The sequence below is a fragment of the Neofelis nebulosa genome, chromosome 4, assembly GCF_028018385.1.
Source record: "Neofelis nebulosa isolate mNeoNeb1 chromosome 4, mNeoNeb1.pri, whole genome shotgun sequence".
In the NCBI taxonomy this organism is placed as follows: domain Eukaryota; kingdom Metazoa; phylum Chordata; class Mammalia; order Carnivora; family Felidae; genus Neofelis; species Neofelis nebulosa.
This window is the reverse complement of record NC_080785.1, coordinates 34157930-34185624: the sequence shown is the minus strand read 5'-3', so window position 1 is coordinate 34185624 and position 27695 is coordinate 34157930. Positions and strand designations below refer to the sequence as shown.

Genomic DNA, 27695 nt, shown 5'->3' with positions numbered 1-27695 from the left:
TCTGCTGACAGCCCAGCCTGGAGCTTGCTTTGAGTTCTATGTCTCCATGTCTCTCTGTCCCTCCCCACTCACACTCTGCCTCTCTCTCTGTCTCAAAAATAAATAAACATTAAAAAACATTTTTTTTAAATCATGGAAATTCTCAGTTTTATTTGTACTGTGTTTTTACATGGCTAAGATTGAGTTTTTGACTATTTTTAATTCAATTCCAGTAGTATTTGCTGAATATCTACCATGCATGCAATATTTCTATTCATTTCCTGTATAATAGATACAGCATTTATGATCTGATCTCATAACAAAGTTTAAATAGTTACATTTAGAAAAGTGGAAATTACTTTGCCTAAGTATATTTGGGCTCTGTCTGCCCACTTCTCCTTGACATTTTAGCTAAAATTTGGCTAACTCAGCTCAACAAACATGCATGCTGGTATGGAAGTATCAGATATAGTGGGACTGATACTATTTTCCAGTTCTCTTTTCTTCTGGTAATTTTTATTTTTGGATAAGAAATATTAAAGTACATTGTCTGTGTTTATCTCTACTCTTAACCACTTTCTATTTCATAGTCTGGTTTCAACTAAGTAAAGGAAAAAGAAAGTCCAAACAGAGGGTAATCAATAATACATTTTCTTAAAATAAGGAATTTGTTTAAAAATTCCTATCCCTTAATAACAACAAAATGGCTGTTGCCTTAATAATGAATAGGTGAATCTTTTGATTTTATTGGATCATGACAAGACAACTCTTTGCTGAATCTTACAAGAAATACAATATGGCTGACAAAGTCCCATGGATATTGGCAAAAGCAGTTTAATTGCTTATTTGAGAAAAATCATTGTAAAAGCTAAAAATAAACTGAAAATACCAGTGATAAACATCGGTCTATATTAAGACTCATAGTGTAGCTCTTTTCTTAAAGAATCGTTTGTTTTGGTTAAAAGCTGAAAGACCTGGCCTACTTAAGAATGGTTTGGAGTGGGAGAGGTGGGGGGGGAGGGGAGGGGGAGAGGGTCATGATTGTTACAGAGCAGGCTATTTATATCTTATTTAACTTTGTATCTGTACAAAGTGGCCTGAGTGCAGACTCTTTTAAAATTTGTAGTTATCTTTATCTGTGGGTCAGAGAAAAAAATGTAGTTAATTATATAACTTCTTAATGTAGCCAAATTTTAGGTTGTTTGGCTTAGGTTAACATTTATGAATATTTCACTTATTTCTCTTTATTTGGGAGCTAACCTGCCATTTTTCTTGATAAACCCTGCTGATGTATTTCCCACATCACTATGTTTCTCACTGCCATTTCTTAATTCAACTCAGTTTATGATCTGATGATAGGTAAGGACTTAAAGCGTGGCTGACTTCTCCCTGTCTTAAGGGGTGTATGTTCTCAGGGACTGGTAACATTTTGAATTTAGGTTCATAGGAACATCTGTTTGATAATTTTCCCTGTTCTTGAGTATGGTGCCATAAAGACAAAGGTTTGCAGCATTCACCTTCAAGATATTTAGAAAAGTTCAAGGTGCTTCATCCCATGAGAAGTATCCTTGCCAAAGTCAAGTTTAAATTCTCTGAGGCACTTTAGTATCCTCTTGCACAGAGCTGGATCTTTAGACAAACTCTGGTTATAGTTGCTTGCCTTCCTGTCTAAAATCATTTCATTTTAATCTCATTTAATCTTAATATATATCTTATATATGTACATAACATGTATGTGTCATATATGTATCTTTTATGTAAAACTTTTTATAAGATTTTACTTGGAATTCTAAATTAAAATTCATTACATTGCTAGAGGCAGTTCAAGCAATGATTAAATCCAGGTAATAAATTAAAGAAAAACAATGGAGATGAAGAAACTCAGGTAGAGTGCAAAGATATCCTAAGACCTTCATAGATCTTCAAATTTTCGTAACACCAGAGCAAATAATTCTCCTTCTAGAAAGCCGTATAATTCTAATAATAATACCTCCACTCTTAGTGCCTACTTTCCACTTTACATTATTATCTCATTCAATCCTCACTATAGCCCTGTGAGGCAGATACTGTTATTATTTCCATTTTATGGTTGAAGAAGCTGACATACAGGCAAGTCATCTGCCCAAGGTCACAGGGCTGGCATCCTAGGTGGTCTCACTTCACAGTCCAAAGTCTGAAGCACTTAGCTAAAAAGTTCAGTCTGGATCCTCTGTGAAGTCTATAAAGTCAATACTAATGTAATTACTGAAGTATTAAAATAAATAAATTCATTAAAAACCTGTACTGTGGTACATGACATGATTTCAGAAGTGACATTAGCCAGATTTACTTAGAAACATCTCAGTGGCAGGATTGCTGATGGTTGAGAGCTCAGGCTCTGGGGTCAGACAGATGTGGCCCTCATCTCAGCTCCATCACTTACAGTATGTGACCTTGGGCAAGTTACTTAACCTTCCTTGGTATCTTAATTTGCATATGTGGGAATAACAACAGTATCTACTTCACAAAGTAGTTTGAGGAGTCAATGAGGTCATGTAGAAATAACAAGTCAGAGGACAGCCATCTGTCAGTGTCCTCCAGATGAACTGAATATGAATGATGAATTCCCCATCTATGAATATGATGGGGAAGATGGCTCAGTCCCTGGAGATATGGGTTCAGTGAGGTTTACTCCTTAGCTCAGTGACTCACTTTTATGCCCAGGCCTTTCAGTGCTTGCATTTCAAATATATCCCTGGCAAAATCGCAAATTGCCACGTCCAGGACCTTTGGCATCGCTCTTTAGTCGTCTCAATTAGAGAAAACTCAGTTTGTCCTTGCCATGTCTATGCAGGTGTTGAAAATGATTCTCTTAGCCAATGCTTATTATATCTTTTAAAATCTTTTGCCACTCAAATTTGTGTTGTAGTATAGATTTGATCTCTATTTGAATGGTGAAAATGCCTAAAACAGTTTTAGTCTGTGGTGAACATTTATTTAATACATTTATTTCACAATTTCCACATTATTTGGTCAAGTTGATTGGCTTAAGTCAAAAATGATCAATGAGAAATGTATGAAGATACAATAAAGATTTAACCATTTTAGCAATACTTGAAGAAAATAGTACACTATCTTGAATAGAGCAGATCAATAAAAATGGCCTTGAAACTCATCATTATTTATACCATTTCTGATTTCATAGAATTAGAGACAATAACATATTTGTTGAGTTGAAAGCTACCTACATGTTACTTTGTGCCTTTATATTAATTTTTTCAAAATAATTATTTTAAAACTTATGAAAATAAAGCTTAATTACTTAAGCAAATGGATATTGTTACTGTTAAGGATTAAGATTAGCCTGTGTGATGTAGAAATCTGGGTATTCATTTCTGAGATATAGAAGCTAATAAATACATGGCAGAATCATATATCAGCTTGGGATTAATCTTGATTGCCATAATACATCTGATTAAACTTTATCTAGAGCCTTTTTCTGTTGTACTTTGGAAACTAAAATGTTTAAAAGTATTGCTAAAAAGTGCTTAACATTTCCCCAGAGGAGTTTTCAAAACTGTTTTGCTAGTGGAAAATTTAATTGATGAAGTCATAGGATTTTTGAAATATGATGTTGCAGGGTAACAAGTCTGTTGCATGTAGTGGGTGGTTGTTGGACAGTCTGGACACCGGCCCTTAATCTAATTTGCTATGAGCCATGGGGAAATTATATAGCTTTTCTATGCTTTACTCTTCTGTAAAAAGGGCCTACTACACGCCGCTAACAATTGTAAGGAATATAGATGACTTGAGCTTTAAACCCTCTTATAGAAAGGCTCAATGAGGGGCGCCTGGGTGGCTCAGTCGGTTAAGCGGCCGACTTCGGCTCAGGTCATGATCTCGCGGTCCGTGAGTTCGAGCCCCGTGTCGGGCTCTATGCTGACAGCTCAGAGCCTGGAGCCTGTTTCGGATTCTGTGTCTCCCTCTCTCTGACCCTCTCCCGTTCATGCTCTGTCTCTCTCTGTCTCAAAAATAAATGAACGTAAAAAAAAAAAAAAAAAAGAAAGGCTCAATGAAAATCAAGCTTATAACTATGACAGAAGTTGCTGTTGCTACTGTTTATAATAATAATAATATTACACATCATTAGATTTTAGATTCTGGGAAGAGGTGGTAAGTTTTTAGTATAATAAATCTTCCTAGGCTATGAATTAATAATTTATATATTTGAAGGCCCTGGGAGTGGGGATTCTATATCTTTTTTTTTTTTTAACTTTTAGGAAATAAAGATTTTCAGAGTTAAATAAGTTGGATGTAGAGTAATATTTTCTTCCATGTGAATAAAAGCCCCATGACTTCAGAGCCTCTTGGTTTTTCTGAGAATTAAGTTCTCTTTTTCTTTGAGGACTGTGACAAAGGGAAAGTCTGTGGTTCTGTCAGTACATTGTTCTTTCTGTAGAGCTTCTTCAGCTGTATGCCCTTTTTATTTTTCTCCCAAGGCCATAAGCTCCTCTTGTTCTGTAACCAAGGACCTGGCAAAGGGACTAGTGCATCATAGCCATTCTATTTATGTTTAAACCACACAGTCCTTTGAGTGATGGGGTGAGCACTCTACAGGGGTAACTGAGTACAAAAGGCATGAAATAACGATCACTGAGATGGAAAGTTTTAGTAGGGAATTGTGAGAACGAAGACTGAAGAAAAGATTGCAGCTTGATTTTAGAAGTCCTTGATGGCAGTAAGCATTACTTTCTGTGTTCTTTGTCTCCCACATAAAAACTTACATAACCATCCCATTATCACAAAGGGGGGGAATCTATTGTGCAGACTTGGGAACTAAACAAGTACTATTCCAATATATATTGCTTCTCTTCCTCTTGAACTGCATTCTTGCATGCATGCTGAGGTCTGAACATTTCTGTCTGCATTTGTGGATAGAGACTCTTCTGTACTGCTACAGATGGAACCATAGGGAGTATGTTTATTGTACTGGGGCATATTTCTAACTGAACTAGTAATATCAGCAAGCCCTTGATGGGGTCTCTGTCAACTTCTGGGCTTCTAAAGGGCACTGAAATTGTTGGCATTAATGGAGAATGCAACATTCCTTTTGGAGGTAAAATTTTAATTCTGATTTAAATAAAGAATTTATTTCCCAAAGACATGAATAAGATAAGAAACAGGACCTCATGTGGAAAAACCTTTACCCTCTGGATATCTGAGTTTAACTCTTGACTTAAATCTTCACATTCTAATACAGTTGGCATTTGCAACTTTTGTCAGTATCACGAAACCATCAAGCAGTCTGATATTTATGGGGTATGTGCTCTATAGTGATTCTAGGCTGAGAGAGTTTTTGTAGTAGTGATAAGATTATGAAACAGAGTAGCGAAGAAGAAATTAACATAGCTATGACCTAATTCCAGGGAAAACTTTGACATGTGTTCATATTTGACCTCTAGATCGCATATTTCTTTAAAAAATTATACCTGTTTTACACCAATTTGAAGGAGACATAGCTAATGAAGGATATAACTAATGAAGACATTTCTTAGGTAGTTCTGTATCACATATTTTTTCTCGAAATGTTTTACATCTGTTAGTTACTTAGATCCTCATTTCTAAGTTTCAGGGATACTTGAAGAAACAATAGACTGTATGTATGACACTTAATGGTAACAGTGACTCTTTAAGAAATTCAGTTCTGGAATAGAATCCATGAAAACATTTCAAAATGTTTGTAGCACCCCCTGCTGGCTATATTGTGGCACTTCCTAAACGAAGATTGCATCTTTAGTTTTGCTCAAAAATACTTTAGGTATATACACCATGTCTCTTTGCAGTTATTTTTATTTAGAAATAATTTTGTTTGTATCCAATATATAATAGTGTTGAAATTTTAATTGAAGGTATTTTGGTTTAAAATTTTTCAAATGAGTATTTGAACAACGCTTGTCCTTCGATGCCAATATAATAATGTATTCACTGGAGAACAATTATTTGCCCTTAACCTTTTTACTAATATTTCAGATGACATTCAGTGGGGGAGAAGCATCTCCCCGAATGTTCCTGTTTTATTGCAAAAAATGTCACCATGGGCAACCTCTGTACTATCTGTGTACATGTTTGTTATATGCTAAATACAAACCTTGCAATATTCATGAAGCTTTAATTGGACCGCTTTGGATCTTGAAAGACATCCTTTGAGGAAAGGGTGGGAGTGATGAGGACCTAAAAGTTAAAATAGCCTTAAGGGCAGAGATCATATCATGGTTGTTTGGCTCCCCGGTGTGATTCTGTGATTTGAGCCATAATCTGGAGTTCATTAGTGACCCCTCCCAGGGTCTTTACATCTGTAAGAAAAGTAATTATTTAAGAAAAACATAATTTTCTAGCTAGTGCCATATGAAGTGACAGCTATAGAATTTCAGTTTCTCAGGAACAAAATTCAAAGATGCTGAATTAATTGAGCAAAGATCATTTCCTAAATGGTGAGTTAAGCTAAGTGTCAGAAAATTTAGGACTATAGTTTATAAACATTGTGCAAATTTTAGGCGGGCTCCAGCCCTAATTTAAAGATAAATTTATCTTCTTTAAATAAAAACATATCTTTCTGTTATATGTACACCCTTCATTCACTATTTTAACAAAAATATATTGAGATTAGACACAGTGTTGCTGTAGTGTTTTATCTTCTTCATTTTCATGCTGTATTGTAATAGATGGTTTACTTGTTTGTTTTCCCCATTGAGTGCTCAATGCTCATTGGATGGATGGATGGATGGATAGATGGATGAGTGAGTGGGTGTGGAAGGATGGATGTTGCATATAACAGGCATGAGGATAGAATCTTAATGAATCACCCTTTAATGCTCTTTTGATTTCTGCAATAATTGCTCACTTTTGTGTGTCTATGTCTTTGGGTGTGTTTTTTGGCCGATTACGCACACAGAGATGTTTTAAGTACTCTTAACTTATTTTATTTTCTAATAAAACATTATTCACTCAAAGAAATGTAGTATTCTGAATCAGTAGAAAGTCTTAATCATAGGCTGTTTAGAAAGAATTATAGCTTATTAGTCACACACTTATAAGACAGTCTTAAAAACTAATGATTGAACCAAGTCCTGTGGTTCTAAATTTCTGTGGTTTTTGTGGAAGAAAGATGTATATAATCTATTAGTATATGCTAGAATTATAATATTACTATAATTAATCCATGTATCTGTATAAGTAAACAGTGTTATTGCTTTAAAACAATTTATTTTCATAGCATTTCTCTCTAAAATAATAACTTTATTCATTTTCTTATCTCTTTTATGGCAGTGTAAAAAGTAATCTGGTGCTTTGTCACAAATCAGTATTAACATAGACCCTAATTAAATAACTCCATATTATACTCTAGAGCTTAAGTTTAGCTTACAAATATACCTTGTACCTGTAATTTCAGAAGTAAATTTATAGAATCTGTGTAGACCTTGTGAAATGACTATTGAAGTTATGAACTAGCTGATGTTGGCATATACCTTGATTTAGCAAATGAGGAAACTTTGGCCCAGAGAGATTAGGGAGAACTTTTCCAAAGTCCTGGTTCCTGAGCTTTGTTTCCTGATCAACCACTCAGAGTTTTTCCACGTTGCTTCCCATGTAGAGGATGGAGAATAAAATTATCTTATCAAATGGCCAGGAAGGGTGTTTTGCTGAATTAATTAGCTTGTAGTGTGTCTGGACTCTGTGTAACATTTTCATATTTCTCTTTGTTGCAGAATGCAAAGTATGGCGAAATCCACTAAATTTATTTAGGGGCGCTGAATATAATCGGTAAGTGTTTTGACAGCTTGGGAAACAAATGGGTCTAGTTCAGAGAGTAAAGACAGCAGCAAATGTTTTTGCTGGTTCATTTAGGGGTCATTGTAACAGTCTGTGTAGTGCTTCTATTTTTTGATACAGTCCTCAAATGTTTTGATTTTTCTGTATTATAGTTATTTGGGGATTCGAATTGGGATGATGTACAAAAATGTGTAGTTTTTAGAAATTTTCTATTACGCTTATTATTTTCATTATGCATTAAACAATCAAAATATTTTGAAGCTTACCTAGAGCATGGTTATAAAGATGTCATAGAAATTTTGTTGGAATTTAATTTTGCAAAGTAATTAGGCATATCAGAATTTTCATGGCTTTTGGGAAATGCCTATTCATAAGAGTAATGAGGAAAAGTTTTCATTAGCTAGTGCTAGTAAAATTTTTAGAGAAAAATATAAGGGAAAATGTTTACTTGTTTCCTGCTGATAGACCTCCTTAAGGGAGAACAGGATGATTAAAAAAACTTTTTTTCATTCATTGGCAAAACTGTTTTGTACCCAGTTAATGTTTTATAGTTCAGTTTCCTATGCAGCTTAATATTTTGTAGGTCTTGCTTTCCAAGTGTCTGACCATCTATTTCCCCTTTACCAGGTACACTTGGGTGACAGGACGAGAGCCTCTGACTTACTATGACATGAATCTCTCTGCCCAGGACCACCAGACGTTCTTTACTTGTGACTCAGACCACCTGCGTCCTGCAGATGCAAGTATGGACACTCCTTTAGATAGTTGCTGAGTGGGAGGGCTTTTGATTTAAGTACTAAGGTTATTGCCTTTAGAATATCTGCTCTACACCCCCCACCCCCCCGCCCAGTGAATAAATTATTAAATTGGAGATTGGCTGGCAGAACCCAGAATTCTGGTACTTAATTAAAGGATTTATCATGATGAAGTATCAATGTAGAAATGAGTCTTCTTGTTATGATTTAAAATACTATTTAAAAAATATATAGTAACATTGGATTTACATATTTCTTTTTTTATTTTTTAAATATTAAATATAATTTATTGTCAGATTGGTTTCCATACAATGGCCAGTGCTCATCCCTAAATGTTCTCTTCAATGCCCATAAATCTTATATGAAGCTAATTAAATCCTTGATTGAGGTAGAATGAAGGGTCATGTCTCTTCGATGATATTGTAGTTAGAAATTGAGATTTAGTGAATCCAAATGATAAATGAATATATTGTAGTGATTTGTATGCCTATTTATCGGTTCTCTAGCAGTGAATGGGGGCATGGCCTTAGCTTTTGGAATCCATATTTGTTTATCAACCTGGAAAGGGCTTTGTTTGGTATGCATTTCACTTGGTTTGAGATCTAAATAATACTACTGACATTTTTTATATTGCCAAACTTAAATAGGTGAAAAAAAAAATCTTTAAAAAGAGGAATATGTACATGCACCTGAAAAGCTAACTTCAAAGATACATATTGATAAAACAAATATGGAGATTGTTGCTCTTTTTAAAAAGGTACTGTTTATCATGGTAGAATATCATAGTCCAATAAATATACCAGGCATTGAGCTTTGCACAGTATATACACAAACTGCTCTGGTATCTAGAAACCGTGTTTGCAGCAAACTTTGGGAACAGATACACATATTAAGCAAAAGACCAAACCACTTTTTTTTCTGATCCAACTCATAATTCTTCATATGGTTTTACAAAGTCCTAATACCCAGAGCCTATAGTGTTTGGGAAAATGAACAATAGAAATTATGTTGTGCCTAAGTAGAAGGAAGAGATTAGTAACAATCTCATATCAAAATGTGTAAAATATGTTTCTTAACGACAAATGACATTAATGAGCAAAAGAAATATTAAATCTCTTTTAGAATGTCTTTTCCTTTCTTGATTAAGGAACCCTAACCAGTGTGGTGAGCATAGCATAACGTGTAGACTTGGCAAATCATTGTTATCCACTTGAAACTACTGTAACATTGCGTGTCAACTAATACTTCAGTAAAAAAAAAAAAAGAAATCTTAATCAAGATTAAACCTCTAAGATTATAGACCATGGGTTAATCTATAAGATTTAGACCTGTAGTATTAAGAGCACAAGAAAGGTTTGCTATCATCGAAGGAAGGACAATGGAATAGCACATTAGAGTGTATTTGTGTGATTTTGGAGATTTGGGCTCACCTCCTTAGTAAGTGAAATATTCTCTTGTATTCAAGCTGAAAGCTATTAATTTAACTATTGTCCTGTGGTGAGTCTTCTAATTATGTGTATTGATGGACATGCTTTTTTCCTCTTTTTGTAAAACAGTAATGCAGAAAGCCTGGAGAGAGAGAAACCCCCAAGCTAGGATTTCTGCAGCTCATGAAGCCTTAGAGATAAATGAGTAAGTGGGGGACAAATCTTGCTTTTAAAAAGGAAATCTCATCCTTGGCTGAATGTATTCAGTTTTCATTAATGGTATACTTATATTAAATTATGCATTTGAACTTGAGGATTGTTTTAGGGGTTATTAATTTGTAAAAAAAAATTTTTTGCAAAGGACATCCATGTGATGGTGGTCTTAGTCATTTTAGAGAGCAATTCAGTGGCTTTGCTATGACCCTAACTTAAATAGCTTCCAAGGGCTATTTAGCCCTTCAAGGACTATCTGTGGGATATTGCAAGGACATAAAATAAAAACAGTTCTTTACATAACTATAACATGGGGAAATTTTTTCAGATGTAGAATGCTCATCTGTGCCATCACATTTTTTAGGTAGATCTTCTGCTTGTGGGGAAAAGATAACAAAAACATAAGGTGAAAAAATTACACTTTTGAAGTATTTCAAGATCAAGACAAAGATAAGAGGAAATGCTGTCATTAGTGTTGTTAAACATTCTGTGGGTTACCAAGGAAGGCTGGGAAATATTCTGGAGATCTTAGAAAATGAGAAAGATTCTTAAAATTGAAGTCATAAAATCTCAGGGTTGGCAGAGACCTTAAAGGTCATTTAGCTCAACCACCCATCTGGTGCTTGAATCACCTCGACATTCTCCCTGCCAAGTGGTCATTGTTAAACTATTTTATGATTTTTTTTGAAGAAGGTTACAGATTCTTCTTTGGAGGTCTTAGAAAAAAGATTCACTTGAGAATTGGAAATCCTGCCATTGTAACCTGTTGATCTGTTTGGTTTCTGATTCTGCCATACAACATATTTATTTTCCAGTTTCTTGTCATCTACAAATTTGATATGCCTGCCTTCTGTGTGTCATCCATGTTTCTGATAGAAATGTCAGGCTCAGGGGTGGAACCTTGTGACATGGCATATAGAAACTGTCCTTCAGGTTCATGTCTTCATGAGTCATCATCCTTTGGTATCAGTCAACCAATTAACTAGGCCACCCAGTTAACACTGTGATTCAGCTCACGTTTCTGCATTTTGATCTTAAAAGTACCAGTTGTAGCTATGAATCTTTAATGTATAGTAAATCCTTTAAAGTAAATTAAGATAGCACAACCTGATTTAGTTGTTCTTAGTGGATTTAAGTGTTCACCACTTTCTTTTAAATATGCTTGGAGACCATCCCTTTAATAATCCATTAGAATATCTTTCCAAATCACTGTTCTGTAGTTTGGGAAGTCTGCCTTCTTCCCCTTTTGAACATTTTTACTACATTTGTCATCTCATCTTCTAGCACCTGTCCATTCTTTGTGATTCCTTAACTATTCACAGAGAGCACTTCCATGGCCTGACTACAGGGTCTGTTGGCTTCCTGGGATTTACCCATCCCAGTACAGTAATTCACTTAGAATTGATCAGTTATTTGCTATCTTACATCTTTTTTACCCCCATGAGAGTTTAATTTCTTCTCCCCTTCTCAGCCTGACAATCATGCTCCTTGATGGAGAAGCCAGGAACAAAATAGAAGTCAGAGAGTTTTGCATTCTCTTTATTATCTGCTGCTACTAACTATAAACTTTTCTTGTTTTGATGTGGTTGTTGTGTTGTTTGTCTTTTTTGCTTATTTATTTTTGCGATGGTTTTAGAGAAATGGGGGTGGTAATAGGGTTTTAAACATAATTTTAAAACAGGGAATAGATGGTTGTCTTCAGCATTTTGTTTTGTCTTTATTTTGCTTTGCAACCTTCAGGTAATTTTTGGAGTTTTAGCTCTCCTGACATTATTCTTATAATTTCATTCCACTCTCTTGTAGTCCTTCATTACATGCCCTCTTTCCATCTTTTTTTACATGTCCTTTAAACATCTGACCTTGTGAGAGATCTCTGTGCAGCCATATTGATTACTTAATTGTCACCTCTCTTTTCTTCCTGAGAGGTTCATTTGTGACTATGGTTACAGGTGGACATTTGGAAGCTGCCCAACCCTCTTAAACCATTTTTTTCCTTCGGAGTCTCATGCCATTGAATCATATCTCTTTTCTTTGAAGTTTTTGAAGTCCACCTTACCCTCTTTGATTACCCCTGAACTCCAAAATGACATAGTAACTCTCTCTGAATGTTCCTATCAATTTTCATTTCACCAACTATTTTTTTCTTCTTGGTCAGAATTAGGTCCAGAGTTGAAGTTCCCCTAATTGCTTCCTCTACCATCTGGGAGATAAAATTGTTACCAAAGTAAGTCAAGAACCTGTCGGGTGCCCTACTTCTAACCAAACGAGACTTCTTCTAGCAGATATCTGGATGGTTGACACCCCCATCACCATACTTTCTTGCTTCTGTATGTGTATTGTGTTGTGACAAGGATGCATCATCGATATCTTCCATTGAGCTGAGCAGTCGTTCTGTACTCCCCAACCATTAGCACTTCTATTGCTCTTTCTCCTTCACTCACAAGCTCTTAGCATGTTTCTACCCCAGACTCATGACTTTCCACATAGATACATGTTTTCTTGGCTAGTAGTGCTACTCTGCCTCTCCTAAGAATACTATTTGAAATGTATATAAAGCAAGCAACTTGCCCCAACCTATCTTGAATTCCCAGCCCACCAACTATAACCTTAGAGCTAACTCCTCTGATACTGTATCTGCCACTCAGTATTATAATCTCAGTTTTCACTTCATTACCCTTGACCCATATTTATATGTCAGCATCTGAAGCCTTAAGTGTTGCTTCCTGATGCCTATCCCCGTTATTTTCTGTAGTGAATCACTGGGCAGTTTCAGGATCATTATTGTTCTTTCCAAGTTATGTATCGGCTGCCCTCCATAGTAATTGGTTTTTACAGCATTTTTCTGGGCATTTTTCTCCCTCGTACACCACATTCTGCCTAAAGCCCCATTGATTAGTCCTGCATGAAATTAAAGGGATTGGCTAAAGAATTTATAAGACCCCTCCTCAAGGCTAAGATTAACCAGTAACCCCAAACCTCCCATTAGCTGTAAGTTCAGCCTCCTTTTCCTAGCTGGCTGTTGCAGTTTATGAATGGTAAAAGCAACATTTGGTTTCATTTTCTGTTTATTTTCTCTCCTGTGGTCTGATGGAGGTTCTGATAAGTAGGGAAATGACCACAAGAGGGGCAGTGGAGAAGAAGGAAAACAAAGGGATCGGTGCAGATCGGGACCTGTACGGTCTGCTCTGGCGTCACCATTTCCTGCTTACATTCCCTTTCTTTGGCAGTTGGGTTGTTCTTACATGATTGGGAAGGTTTAAATTTCCAAGAGTTCCCGTGTTTGTTAGTTAACTGCTTATCCTTTCTGGCTTCCTAGCTTAGAGGTTGTTGAAAGGATTAAATGAGACGATATATGTTAAGTGCCTGGTACAGTGCTTAATGTATACTAAGCAACAGGTGGTAGCTATTATTGCTAAAGGCGTGAGATTTAACTCTTGTTCACTACTGAGGCTGACTCAGATTTTGAGCTCTTCAGAAACAACACTACCTGTAGGTTCTTCCAGTGTTCTCTGGCAGAACATCAGTGCTAACTGTAATGAGATGTTGAAGCGCTGTTGTCTTAATCAGTAATTTATCTGATTTAATGAATTTCTCATTCTGAAGAAACCCTTATATTAAAGAGAATCGGTGTTTAGTAAATAGCAGTAAACTTATATATAGGATCTCTAACTTTGAGAGCTGGAAGGAGATATTTCACAATAGCTAGTATCATTGCCACTGTCAGTTGACATTGATTATGTACCACATGCTGGCTACTGTACTGAGCACTTTACATGCATCACCTTACTTAACCTTCACAACAACAGTGTGAACAAATAGATTCCATGTTGTTCTCCATCAGGGAGGCAGAGTAATAACTTGCCCAAAGTGACATACTAATAAGGGGCAGAGTCCATACGTGAGCCCCAGCTCCTAACACTACACATCCTACCTTTCAAGCTAAAATACAGACATTTCTTTTGTGCCATTATTTTGTGTCAACAACTACAGACCAGGGGTGCATGAACCAGTTGGCCACTCTGCATGTTTTTGGCATAACTCCTTGCCCTTCTGCATGTACTCCTACAGCTATTCCAGTGTCTTTGGATTTGTAATTGATGGTGGCTATTATCTGAATGGACAGGTGTGCAACTGCTTATATTCTCTTGGCTGAAGAGGAAGCAACAACCATTGCTGAAGCAGAAAAGCTGTTTAAGCAGGCCCTGAAGGCTGGAGATGGCTGTTACCGGCGTTCTCAGCAGCTACAGCATCACGGATCCCAGTATGAAGCCCAACATAGTAAGGTTTTCTCCAGGTTGACATGATGGGAGATCAGAACTGTAACACGATTAATCGGAACAAACTTTCAGGCCAGTTCAAAACAGGATTCTCATAGATGAGAATAAATATTAATTTTTGCCTTCTTTAAAAAAATTTTTTTTAATGTTAATTTACTTTTGAGACAGAGCATGAGCAGGAGAGGGGCAGAGAGAGAGGGAGACACTGAATCCGAAGCAGGCTCCTGGCTCTAAGCTGTCAGCACAGAGCCTGATGCGGGGCTCAGAACCCACAAATTGTGAGATCATGACCTGAGCTGAAGTTGGACGCTTAACTGACTGAGCCACCCAGGTGCCCCTTTGCCTTTCTTCTTAATAATTTTTTTCCTTTCCATAAGAGCACAGTACATAATTATAGCTTTATTGCTGTTCACTTAATGTTCAGATTCTCTTTCCTGCTCTTAAGATCCTTAACTCCAGAAATAAATGGTAATAACCTTTAATGATAACTTTCTCCCAAGAATTCTTATGTATTTCTCTGTTTATCAGTTGTTTCTCTGCCCCATAACTTAAGTTCTAGTTGGGAAACAGGACTTAAATTCATGTTAATGTAATCAAAGGTTTTCTCTTAGGAGTCTTCTACAGCATGGGTGGAAATAGGACAACTAAGAGTATCACCGTTATTGGTGATTATCTCAGTATTTAGCCCTTTGGTATTGGCTTCCAGAGAGAAAAAGCCATGGGTTCATAATTATTTCTCTTTCTTATATTAAAAATAGTGGCTGCTTTTGTTTAAGATAACTCTTTAAAATGAGACCGTTTACTTTAGTACACTAAACAGAGGGTCAGTGATATTTTGGGGGGATGGTATAAAAAAACAAGACAACAAAATTGTTTCTGGAATTCCTTGAGCCACTTGACTTGTCAGTTTGTTGGTTGTTTAAGTAGAAATGTAGCAATCCTTTCATTGTCCATTCAGACTTCAGGTTGTTTCATTAAGGTGGAATTTCTCCCTCCTGCATCTTGGGGAGTAGGATTGCATTGCCTTCATATTTGAGATTATAGAATTAAATTTTAGTGCTAAACTTGTATTTGACACAGACACTGAGTGCATTAGTCTTTATAACTAAGTTACAGCGAGATCTTTGATTTTTGTGTGTATACATGAATATGTCCACACAACACAATAATACACGGGTTTTTTTTTTCGTATTCAGTAAGTATATTTATTTATAAGCAGTAGGTATATATGTTAATCAAGTTTCTAATCACATCTGTATCTTGCTTTTTAAAAAATTTATAAGAATGAATTTTGAAGGCATGTGTATAGTAATGTCTATTTTCTGAACTAAATGAGAATTAACACATAACATTACATAAACTATAATATAACTTAAGAAATTTTCTTTATTCCTTTTTTTCTGTAAATTAAATCCTTTCAACCTGTTGCCTACATCTATCCAAAAAATATAATCACATCTTTAAAATAATTTGTAGGCACTTGGCAAATTTTCAGCACACATCTTGTTCTCATTGTTTTAAAACTTGAAATGTTAGGACTTTGGTCTTAACATCTTTTAATAGCTGCATATTATACATGTACTTAATCTATAACAGGTGTGTCATATTTTTCTAAAACATGGTAATTTTATTGAGGATTAAATGAATGCATGTTCTCACTGGTTCAGAAACATATCCAAAAAGACATATAATTAAAAGATTAAGATGAGAAGTTGTTAATGTACTTTTTAGTGCCATTTTAGTGACTATTATTGTAACTAGTTAGCTTGTCAATGCTTTCTCTAACACTAGGGTAGTTTTTCATTTTGTTACATACTCTATTGTCATATCTGGAATGTGTTATATTGCCATCTAAAATAGACTGCTTTGGGGACCTGGAGATGATTATGATGTCACTAGTATTAGGGAAGGAATAATATAAAACAGAAGTTCAAGATGAGGCTTCTCCAGACTTAATGTCAAGCAGGAAAAAAAAAAAAAGTTGATCAAGATGCAACCTGAGATTCACCTCTTTGCATGTTCAGCAAAAGCATGCAAACTGAAGAATATGGAATGCTTGCTTGTAAACCACATTCAATATGGGTATGCTCATTTCCCCAGCACTTTGTGGCAGATGATTTTATTTATCAAATATTCAACATCCTAACTCAAAAGTATGGATTAGGTAATCAGTCACATGATTTGACCTTTGGAAGTCTAAGTGCTTTGACTACACTGTATGCATTTTACTATTAGCAAACTCGTCAGTGCTCCTGGCAGTAAGAAAAAGCCAAAGGAGCACTCTGTTCTCTCTGAGGTTTTCCTTTAAGGGTATGGCAAAGGAGCCTCTGTATTTTTTTCTTGCTGCTCAGCTGAAAGCTTTTGTATTTTTAAATTTTGGTGTTTCATATTTCCTTTTTCAGGACGAGATACCAACGTCTTGGTCTACATCAAAAGAAGGCTAGCAATGTGTGCCAGAAGACTCGGGAGGACCAGGGAAGCAGTGAAAATGATGAGAGATGTGAGTTTAAATTTGTGTTTGGGAACAGTAGCAATGTACCTGACTTAAAGAAGGAGGAGCCACCTGAATGGCCAGAGGAGCCACCTGCATGGCTGCAGAGAGCAGCAGTGATGGCGCGGTGGTCCCATGGTTGCTGGAGCCAGCCAGTCTGGGAGTTGGCTCTGGCTCCCAGTGTATTAGGTGAATGATCTTGGGCCAGTGAGTCTACTGCTGTGTGCCTGTTTCCTCATCTGTGAAATGGGGATAGATAACAAGAACTTTAACAATACTAATAACAAAAAAAAATTACTACTAAGGATTATTGTGAAGATGAAGTGAGATAAAACATGCAAAGCTTTCAGTAGAGTGACTGTCATCTTAAGGAAATTTCAGTAGGTGAGCTTATTATTAAACCTGTGGAGCTGTAGCCAGAAACCAAGAATGAGATCAGTTAGTTGAGCTAACTGACTTTTTTTGTGTGTGTGGACAGTCAGGAAGATTTGAAAAACTATGGGTCTAATTAATTGCTACCCTCGAATTTAATAATATTATGATCTAATCTGATTGTAGTCATTTCAAGCATTCTCCTAGATTCTTGCATCAGGATATTTTATCACTAGTAGTCAACATAACAAAAGAGGAAGTAGGTGAGAGTTTTAAAACAAGAGAGAACCAAGAGAGACTATTAATATGTAACTTTAAATCAAAACAGTAGTTTGAAGGGAAATCAGTAGAGGAACTTTTACTTCCATATTTTTTTTTAATTAAGAAATACTTTTTCATAAAGAAGCTGACACCAATGTGAATTGTATTTATAAACCATTTTTTTTAAAAACAATTTCAGAAAACCTTTGCCAACACTTCATGCATGTACTGTTTTCCTGAATCAAGAGACATAGGTAACTGCCCATTATAAAAATGAAAGAACCAAGGGGCAAGATTAAAGTGACATCTTGCCTGGTTCTCAGCTTTCGGGTTTGGGAACAGGACTGTGTAAACCTCTAGTGAGCCACTTCTCAGTTTATCTTTGGAAGGGCAGTTATTCATACAAATTCCCAGTTACTCTGTTATTCAGGGCCTGCACTCCATCCAGGCCCACCCCTAATTATTTCTGCAAGTTACAGCCTAATGTAAAGGTGAGATCCGTGTTTGGGTCCGGCTACTCAATTAAACAGTGGTATAGCTCCCAGATCTGAGGAGAGGACAAGAGGAAGGGGATTCCAAGATAATTCTATTTGACTCAAGGTGATAGGTGCTCTGTGGGCAAAGCCACTGTAAAGGGGATGTCCCAGGATTAAATTCTTTTGGTTGAGGGGAGAATTTAAAGAATGTTTGTCATACAGTGTAAGTGCTAATTTTTACAAAAGGAAAGTTCTGTAGAGACATGAACTTGCTCTCTAAGCTTTTTAACTTGCAGAAATTCCATCTTTTGATACAGTGAAGAAACTCTGCCAGTCCCTTTGTCTCTGAAAGAGCTGAGAATTTTATGAAGGATGGGATATTTATCTTAAACTGGCCCAGCCACATTCAGCCTTTAACAAGGTGTTTTAAATTTATTGCCTTTTCTTAACCTTAGGTGGGCCAGAACAGGCATGTATGGAGGAGCAGATTTGGGTGATTTTCTTTATTATGTGCTTAGCAACTTCATAGGAAAAACAAACGGGGGGTAATTTCAATTCCATTTTTTTCTGTCAGTTTCATTCTGATTATCATCAGTTTTAGTATATGCGTATACAGTTTCGTATGATTGAAACCAATACATTCATGCTATGGTTTGACTTTTGCTTAACTTTATTTCATATTTACAATTCCATTTATTGACTTAGTCCAAATGTAGATCTTGGGGGAAAATCTGGAATGCAGTGGAATGAATGCTGGGCAGAGAGTAAGAAAACCTAGATGTGAATGTCAGCTTTGCTCTTCACTAGCTCTGTGACCCAGGGCAACTTTCTTTATGGGCTTTTCATTTGTCTTCTGTAAATTGTGGTTAGTGATTCTTACCTAAAAGGGCAATTGATGGAGCACTGGGGAGAATGAAATAAGATAATATAAAAACACCTGGCATATGGTAGACACGGTCACATTTTTTCCCCCATTTTTTCTTTATTATGCAAGTATGATATAATTTGCTTGACCATTCCCCTGATGGACATTTTGAGACATTTCTGATGTTTTTTTTTTTTTCTTAAATGAATCAGTTAGTAAGTCAAGCAATCTTTCCTATTACGTATGTACACACACACACACACACACACACACACACACACGCGCAGATATATATGTGTGTGTATCTGAATGTATACATGTGTTTCTTGGGTTACTTTCCTTAAAGAATTCTGTTTTATTATTGGAATACCAATATGGTTACCTTTTGACTGTGTATATAGAGCCTCTAGTAGATATGGGCCCTACTCTTGTAACAGTCCTGTGAGGGACACTGTCAGACATTGTGGAGATGTGTTTTGAAGAGAAATATTCATAGTGCTCTTTCCTTCACAAACTCCTGGCACCCAAATGGAGGATGGAGGTTGAGGACCCCTGTGTTTGTTAAAGCTGCAGCTGGCCTCAGCCTTGTGGGAACAGTTGATGGTCAGACCTGACTCCTCTCAGGTCAGGGTCATATATAAATGGGAACCTCACTGAAGGGTTTACTCCTTTAACAACATGCACATAAACCATCTTGCTGCAAAAGTTCCTCTGATAAAACAGCACACTGGATTCTAGGCAGCCTGCTGATAAAACACTGAGGCAGGAGGATCTAATTTCTTACGAATACACAGCATTCCTACCCCATATATGTTGGTTGAAACTTTCTTAGAGCAGATTTTAAAATGGAAATAGAAATGGTAGAGTCAGAATGCTTTCCATGTAGAAAGTAGACACTTCAAAACAATTCTCTGGAAACCCCTTAAAGGAAGGAAAAACTGTTAATTGATGAGATAGCCTAAAAAAAGAATGGGAATTCCGGGAAGGACAACTGTGGATGATTCTGGATCTAGTAAAATACTGATACTATAAGTGAAATATCGATGAGGTACGAACACCTAAGCTCCTTAATGTGAAGATTCTTGGCTTCTCATTTAAAAAGCAACACATCAATTATTTTGAATTCCTAGGATATAGTCTCAAAAAACTCACTTTAATTAGCTTCCTTTTATAGTCAAGAATATGGAAACATCTTATTGAAGGAATGCTTTGCAGTGGGTAGAACTAAGAAAGCATGCTGACTTTTGAATTTTACTATATGGTATTATTTATCCAAAATGAAAAGGGTTACATTTTCTGCTTTCTTAAATTTAAAGAAAAACCTTTTTGCTTGTTCTCATTTTAAAATTGTTTCTCTAACATCTGATATAGTCCACAGTTTTTTCTTTTTAACTTTTACCATTTAGTTAACCTCAAGGATTTTTTTTTTTTCCTAGCTTTTCCTGGCCCTATTTGAGTAGATTTGGAATAGAAGTCATAAGGCTAACTGTTTGGTTTGGCCCTGTAGCCATACCCTGTCAGAACTGTTGTAGATAAACTGGTATGGATGGGATTCCTTGCCCATATGAAAGAACCCAAGAGCTCCTCTTGCCCCAGGTCATTTGGTCTAGACTCGAGTCTCTCAGTCTCAGTACAGTTGACATTTTGGGCCACGTAAGTCTTTGTAGTGGGTGGCCTATGCTTTGTAGGATACTTAATAGCATCCCTGCCCTCTACCCACAGATACCAGTAGCAACCTGTCCCTTTGTTGCTCCCCAGTGTGACAACCAAAAATGTTTCTAGATATCTCCTGGGAGACAAAATCATTCCTCACTAAGAACCATTGGCCTGAAGAATCCTAAAGAGAGTAGATCTGTTTTGGGGTAGACATTGAATATTTATTCGGTCTTGTTAGTAGTCTGAGCTTCCACTACTGTGAGCACAGTGCTCTGTGGCATCCCCAGAGTTGATCAGTTCCTTGGACCAAGCTGATTTGGGAGGTTGTTTGTCTTATATGGGATTCCCTGAAGAGATACCCTGGGACATGAAAACTAAATGAACTTGAAGGTTTTGGTGGGGTCTTGGTTGGAGTGATGAGAAAGAGAGGAGAATGTGAAGTCCTGATGTGGGGTAGTGGTCTTCCTTGGTCCTTGTGCATGCTTCCAGATCACTGTCTGCCTCTCTGCCCTAAAACCTACAGCTCCTTTGAAAGTTGACCATATGCTCGCAGACTTTATCACCTGTTTCCCCTCTTTTTTGTAGTTTTCTGCAGACCTTCACATCATTCTCCTTCATTCTAGTTTCACTCTTTCTCTCTGAACACTACCTCTTTCAATATCCTGGTCTTTCTCTTGACACAGGTCATCACAACTTCCTTGAAACATTTTATTTACTTGATTTTAGGAGACCATGCTTTCTTAGTTCTAAAATGTCACAGTATGTAAGAAAGTATCACAAGCTAAGTGGCTTAAACAACAGAAATGTATTCTGTTACAGTTGTGGAGACCAGAAGTCTGAAATCCAGGTGTGGGTAGGGCCATACTCCCTCTGAAGGCTCTAGGAAAGAGTTCTTTCTTGCTGGCTATCACTCCAATCTCTGCCTCTGCCTTCACGTAACATTCTTTCTCCCTGTGTATGTCTTTGCAGTCAAATTTCCATCTTTTTGTAAAGGACACCAATCATGTTGGATTTAGAACTGGATTTATGACCTCATCTTAACTTGATTACATCCACAAAGACCCGATTTCCAAAACATTCACAGGAGTCAGGGGTTAGAACTTCAGAATTTCTTTTTGGAGGACATTGTTCAATCCATAATACCCAGTCATCTGTAAAAGCAAAATATGGGTACAGTACTCTGTGTATACTTTTATTCTCCCTAAAAATGGGGTACATACTGGGAAATGTGGATATCAAAGAAAAAAATCTACCCACCTAAAATTTGAGCTTTAAACAAAGCTGTGGCTTGTTTATTTCCTGGGGAAGTGGTAACATTTGTTTTTAAATTAATGTAGATTAAAATGAGTTCTATTTAGAAAATTATTGTAGTTGTTCATCCCTTTTAGGTCATTAGAGGTATCCCACGGTGTGAGCAATTGACCTTTGAGAATTAATTTAACAGCATTAATAGTAAGAGGATGCCCTTTAGATGATTTGTGAAGAGTAGCTCTTCTTTGAAAGCATGCTTTAGAAAATACACACCTCTGGGACTAATCAAAGCCTTTGGAGCATTAAGGACTGTTGATTTGCATTTTTGCCCACTTATGCTCATGAAGAAAAATCTTTATTAAGTCAATGATCTGTAAAAAAGAGATCTAGTATGCTGTTCCCAAGCTGTTTTAAAATTTCATTTTGGGGAATGTTCTGCAACAGAAAATCTGTTTTTATTGCATTGGTAAAAAAAAAATCTAGGAGGAAAACTTTAAGTGAATATTTTGAGAGTTCATTTCTATTCCCTTTTATCTTTTTTTCTCATTCTTAAATTCTCTAGTTTTGTTCCTTTCTTTTGCCTTTCTATTCCATAAGTTACATTATTTACCTTTTATCAATATCCCTCTTTTTTTTCCCTTAAAATCATCATGGATTATTATGGATAACTTGGTTGATGAATACATTTAGAAGATGTTCAGTTGATTGTTAGAAGAAGTACAGTAACATTATGCAGACTTGGGGCATGGGAAGAGGAGTATTTTAATACCTTCAGGTAACCAAGTATCACTCGAGCATAGTTGCTTTCAAGCTCTTAAGATAACTAGATGTATCATTGAGCTAAAGACAAAGTCTACAGTGAAACGTGTTCATTTCTAGGAAGTGTTCCTATGGTAATTGTTGGCCTATTTCTAGATTCTGTCTTTGCTATACTTAGAAATAAAGAAAAAGTGAATCTTGGAAGCAAATGCCGTAAATAGTAACTCACTGTTCTTCAGAATTAGACTTTACATGAACCCTTGCTTTTTATCATGATTTTTTTTTTTTTTGGATTTGCCTGAAGTGTTAAGTTAACTTATTTAGTAAATTATTGGCAATTAGTGATTTACATAGAAAGGGAAGGTGTTTAATAAGAGCAAATAATAGATTTATTAATTACTGATTTCTCTTTTTGTGTCAGTAAGGATGAACCATGGTTTAATCAGCATTGTACTGTGTATTCACTATACAAAGAGCAGCTGGTAAATAGTCCCTAAGGAGGATGAGTACTTGCCTAGAAGTGGTGTTTTTAATTTACTATTAGCTATTATCATTTACATGAAAGTCTTACTTGGGCATAATAAATACACGAAGATAAGTGTCACTATCAGAATTTTTCATATGCTGGGCCCACATTTTTCAGGGTGGTGAGTAATATCTATGGCTGAGTAAAGCCTTCAATATATATGGCTGGCCTGTGAGCAGTTCTAGACATGTCAGTGCCTGTCATCTGGGAGATTGATTTAGCTTCCCTCTTCCAAACTCCCTGACCTACTTTCCCAGGTATTGACCTTCTGCTTCTGCTTCTTAACTATGTCTACAATGAGTTCTTCTCTTGGATTCCTGCTCTTCTGCATTTCACCTTCCCAGGACTCGATCCTGGTTTTATTCAGTGGCTCCATTCATACTCACTATTTATCTGGTTCCACATCTTCTCTCTCTCTTTTTTTACCCTACAGCCTTGATTTTAGTCTTGCTATATGCCCAGATTACACTAAACCAATTAGTCATTCACCCCATTCATTCATTCAGTGAAAGTGTATTGAACCTCCATTTCATGCCAGGTGTAATCAGTGAAAAAACAAACATCCCTGACCTTATACAGTTACATTCTAGAAAGAAGAGATGAAAAAATAATAAACACAGTAAGTATGTATTTTTGCAATATATTAAAAATTGATAGATACTAGTGGAAAACAAAGTAGAGCAGGATAAGGAGGATTAGGAAAGCTAAGGGACAGAGAGTGGGAAGGCCACAGAAGTCACAGTTTTAATCCCATAATCAGTCTTTGTCATTTTACACACCTGATCATCCTATTTATTTATTTATTTATTTATTTATGTATTTATTTTTTATGATCCCTGCATATTTTGGCAACTCGAATACTTGTTGAACTGGAGTTTTAGAACAACAGTAAGACAGCCTCCTGTTTAGATGAAGATTTAAAGAAGTTGAAGCACAAAAAGATCATTCTGGTATTTTCTATTCCACTTTTTGGTTGCCTTTAGTTAACTTTTATCCAGAGAATCAGTTTTGAAATAACATCAGAACTCAGTTTTATTTTTAATGTTATTTTTTTTGTCACAAACATCTGACAGCCTTGATTTTATAAGTTCTCAGGCTTCTTGCCCCATGATCAAGCATTATATGAGCACACTGTGCAAACCGTAAAATCATGGAAAAGTTTAAGCCAATCTTCTGACTTATAAAAGCTTGGTAACTCAGTCTTTAACTTATTCTTGTGATAGGATGGCAGTCCGTAAAGAATCTGGAGTGTTCTCTATCTATCTGGTACCTCCCTAGAGAACTGATTTATAGATCTTTCTTGTCCTTCTGGTCCAAACAGACCTGAAAGCACATGTTGATCATCCTATTTAAAAAGATGTTTTACCAAAGACTGAAGGAGGTGCAGAATTTAGTCATGTGATATATGCTCAAGGGCTGTGAGGCAGGAGTATGCAAAAGAGTCCTGTGTGGATGGAGTAGAGTAGAGAGGGGGGAGGATTACAGGCCACATAGGGTTTGTGGAGTGTAGTAAAGATTTCAGCTTTTACCCTGGCTGAAATGGGAAGCTTTGCAAGGTTTTGAGCAGAGGAATGACATGGCCATTTTTAATTTTTTACAGGCTGCTGTGTGGCAAGGAGAAGCAGGGAAGTTAATCACAAGGCTCTTGTATTTCATCTTGGTGAGAGACAGAGCAGTAGCAGAGTAGGTGGTGAGAAGTGGTCAGATTTTAGATATATTTTGAATGTAGGACCAGCAGTATTTGCTAATCAACTAATATGCATCGTGAGAAAATTCAAGGATGGTTCTAAGGATTTTGTCTTAGAAGAAAAAGAGTTTTTATCAGTTAAGATGTGGAAGTCTTCATATAGAACTTTTTTTTTTTTTTTTTTTTTGGTAGCAGGGAAGGTTAGGAAGGTTAGTTTTGAACATGTCACGTTTCAGAGAGCACATACTCATTTTCATCTTAAATAATGGCTTCTTGATCTTGTTGTGGACCATAGCAAATTTTTGCTTTGCTGAAGTGAGGAAACCATTAAAAAGACAATAAGTAATGGGTCATCTGTGTTTGATGGAATCTCTTCTAAATTATAGTTGGCGAGGAACTCCCATTATAATACCACTCATTTAAAAATGCCAGCAAAGGTAAAACTTAATTGTTTACAGGGAAACCAGGACCATTACAGTCTTGTAAAATATGCAATATAGTGGCATGTGCATGTTTAATTTACATGTCTATTTCTTATCATTTTCACTTAATACTATTTTTCAGGTCTATCCATTTTTGTTCTATGTACCTCTAGTACATAGTTTGTAGTTTCTAACTGCTGCATCATATTCTATATTATGTTCTTACTCATTTTACTTAACTTTTCCCCTAGTGCAGGACTTCTAGGTTACCTCCAACCTTCCATTATCCCAGCAGTGCTGCATGAACATCCATATAAACACATGGGAAGCTTTTACCCAGGAGTGGGATTGCTAGGGTCTACACCCAGGAGTGGGATTGCTGGGTGTTACAGCATCTGCACGTTTGATTTCAGTATGCCCTGCTAGTGCATTCTCCAGAATGGCTGACTGTGACTGTTTAAATTCTCATCCGTAATACATGACTCTGCCCTTATATCTCAATATTAGGCTGTTTTAAACACTGTATATATGTTATATATTTCAAATTTATTGAACATAACTAGTCATAATGTTATTTCATAATTAAAGAGAATACTATGTCATTTTTTCTCCCTCCTCATTTTGTATTCTGTTCATTTGCTTCTTTTTACTTTTATTTTCCCTGATTAGTTTTGACAGAGATGTTTCAATTTTATTAATCTTTTCAAAGAACTAGGATTTGGTTTTATTTATTTTCTCAACTTTTTAATGTTTTTTTAAATACATATTTTTAAAGTTTATTTATTTTGAGAGAGACAGGGACAGCATGTGTGGGGGAGGGGCAGAGAGAGGTGGGGACAGAGAATCCCAAGCAGACTCCTCACTGTCAGCGCAGAGCCTGACGCAGGGCTTGAACCCATGAACTGTGAAATCATGACCGGAGCCAAAAGTAAGAGTTGCGTGCTTAACCAATGGAGCCACCCAGGTGCCTCTCAACTTTTTTTTATCTTTATTCCAGTTTTTTCTGCCCATATTTGTATTATTTTGTTTCTTTTCTTTTTCTTCCCTCCTTCATCTCTGTGTTCATTGCCTTTCTACAAATTTTCTAAAGTTGAACACTTAACTCCATTAGTTCTAAGTATTCCTGAATTCCCTTATTATTTCGTCTTATCCCATATTGTATGTTTTTAGTCCTTGTCATTGATTTATAATTTTTTTATGTTATGCTTAGAGAACATAGATCATATGATACTGATTTGGGGAGAATTTATGGATGTTTGCTTTAAGGCCTAGTACATAGTCCATTTTTATAATTGTTATATCTGTGTTTGAAGGGAATATGTTCCCCATTGTTTATAAAAGTCTATGTGTTTACTAATTTGGTCTTATTAACCATGTTATTCAAATCTTATGTATCTTAGCTTATTTTTTCTGCTTGCTCTATGAGTTTCAGAGAGGAATATGATAGAATATTCACCAGCTTTTAAAATTTATTTGCTTTTTCTCCCCATGCTTAGTTAATTGTTGCTCTATATATTTTGAGACTGTTGTTAGATGCATTTATGTTGTTGATTATTCTGTCTTACTGATACATCATTAAAAGTATATAATGCCCTTCCTTTGTATCTTTTTTTTCTCCTGCCCAGATTTTCTCTTAACTTGTATTAAAATGGAATGCTCTAGCTTATATGAATTCATATTTGCTTGATATATTTAGTTCCAAATTTTATAATTAAATTTTCTGTGACTTTTTGATAGGCCAATGGGATCTATAAAATTTTTGCCACATATTGTCTTTATCAGTTGTAGAGTTTTGTACTTTTGGTTGGTATATTTTTCCTATTTGAGTTCATTGTCATTATTTTGTTTAGAGTCATTTTTGCTGTTTTTCATGTTTTTTTATCTGTCATACTTTCTTCCTTTCTTCCACTGAACTGATCTGCTGGCTAACCATTTAAAAATTTTATTTCTTTCTTTTTGTGGTCTCTACTAACTAAGATCCATACTTATATTTATGTTTCTTGATTAGTTATTAAGCTTACCGATATCTATTATTTTCTTCCCAGTGATACACTTAACTGAGCCTATGACTGTCCGTTCTGTAGACTCACATAGCAACCAAGGAAATTCGTATGCAGCTCCTTGTTCTGTGAGATGTACAGGAAGCACTAATATCTGAGTCTCCTTTGGTTTGGTTGGACCAGGAGCCAGTGAAGCTATTGAATTCTAGGGTGAACAGAGAGATGATCACTGGAAACAGACAATATTGGCTGATCTGGGATAGCAGGAACAGAAACCATAGAGGCAACAAAGCCAGCAATGTGTGTGATGACCAGAGAGGCTTCCTGGGTTTCCCTTTTTTAATAATCGATAAAAAAAAAATATTAAATATATCTCCTTCCTGGACAGTTGTCTGTCCTACTTATTAAGAGCATATACCCTGATGGCTTTCTCCCTCAACATGGGCCAGGAGACACTACTTTTGTGACT

At 36.1% G+C, this 27695-nt stretch overlaps 1 protein-coding gene across 8 annotated transcripts in view; it reads left to right on the top strand.

Annotated features, from left to right (window-relative positions):
* The window catches only part of ST7 (suppression of tumorigenicity 7), a 267683-nt gene that overhangs the window by 161276 nt on the left and 78712 nt on the right, over positions 1 to 27695 (top strand). For 6 of the 8 annotated variants that reach the window (XR_009260286.1, XM_058724505.1, XM_058724508.1 and 3 more), the window contains 6 exons: positions 7725 to 7779; positions 8416 to 8531; positions 10100 to 10175; positions 12339 to 12407; positions 14307 to 14461; positions 16863 to 16960. Coding sequence is in view for 7 of the 8 variants with exons in the window: in XM_058724505.1 (XP_058580488.1) it covers positions 7725 to 7779; positions 8416 to 8531; positions 10100 to 10175; positions 12339 to 12407; positions 14307 to 14461; positions 16863 to 16960 (569 nt within the window). In the remaining variant the exon portion in view is untranslated. The remainder of the gene's footprint in view (positions 1 to 7724; positions 7780 to 8415; positions 8532 to 10099; positions 10176 to 12338; positions 12408 to 14306; positions 14462 to 16862; positions 16961 to 27695) is intronic. The other 2 variants (XM_058724507.1, XM_058724506.1) reach the window with 1 other exon arrangement.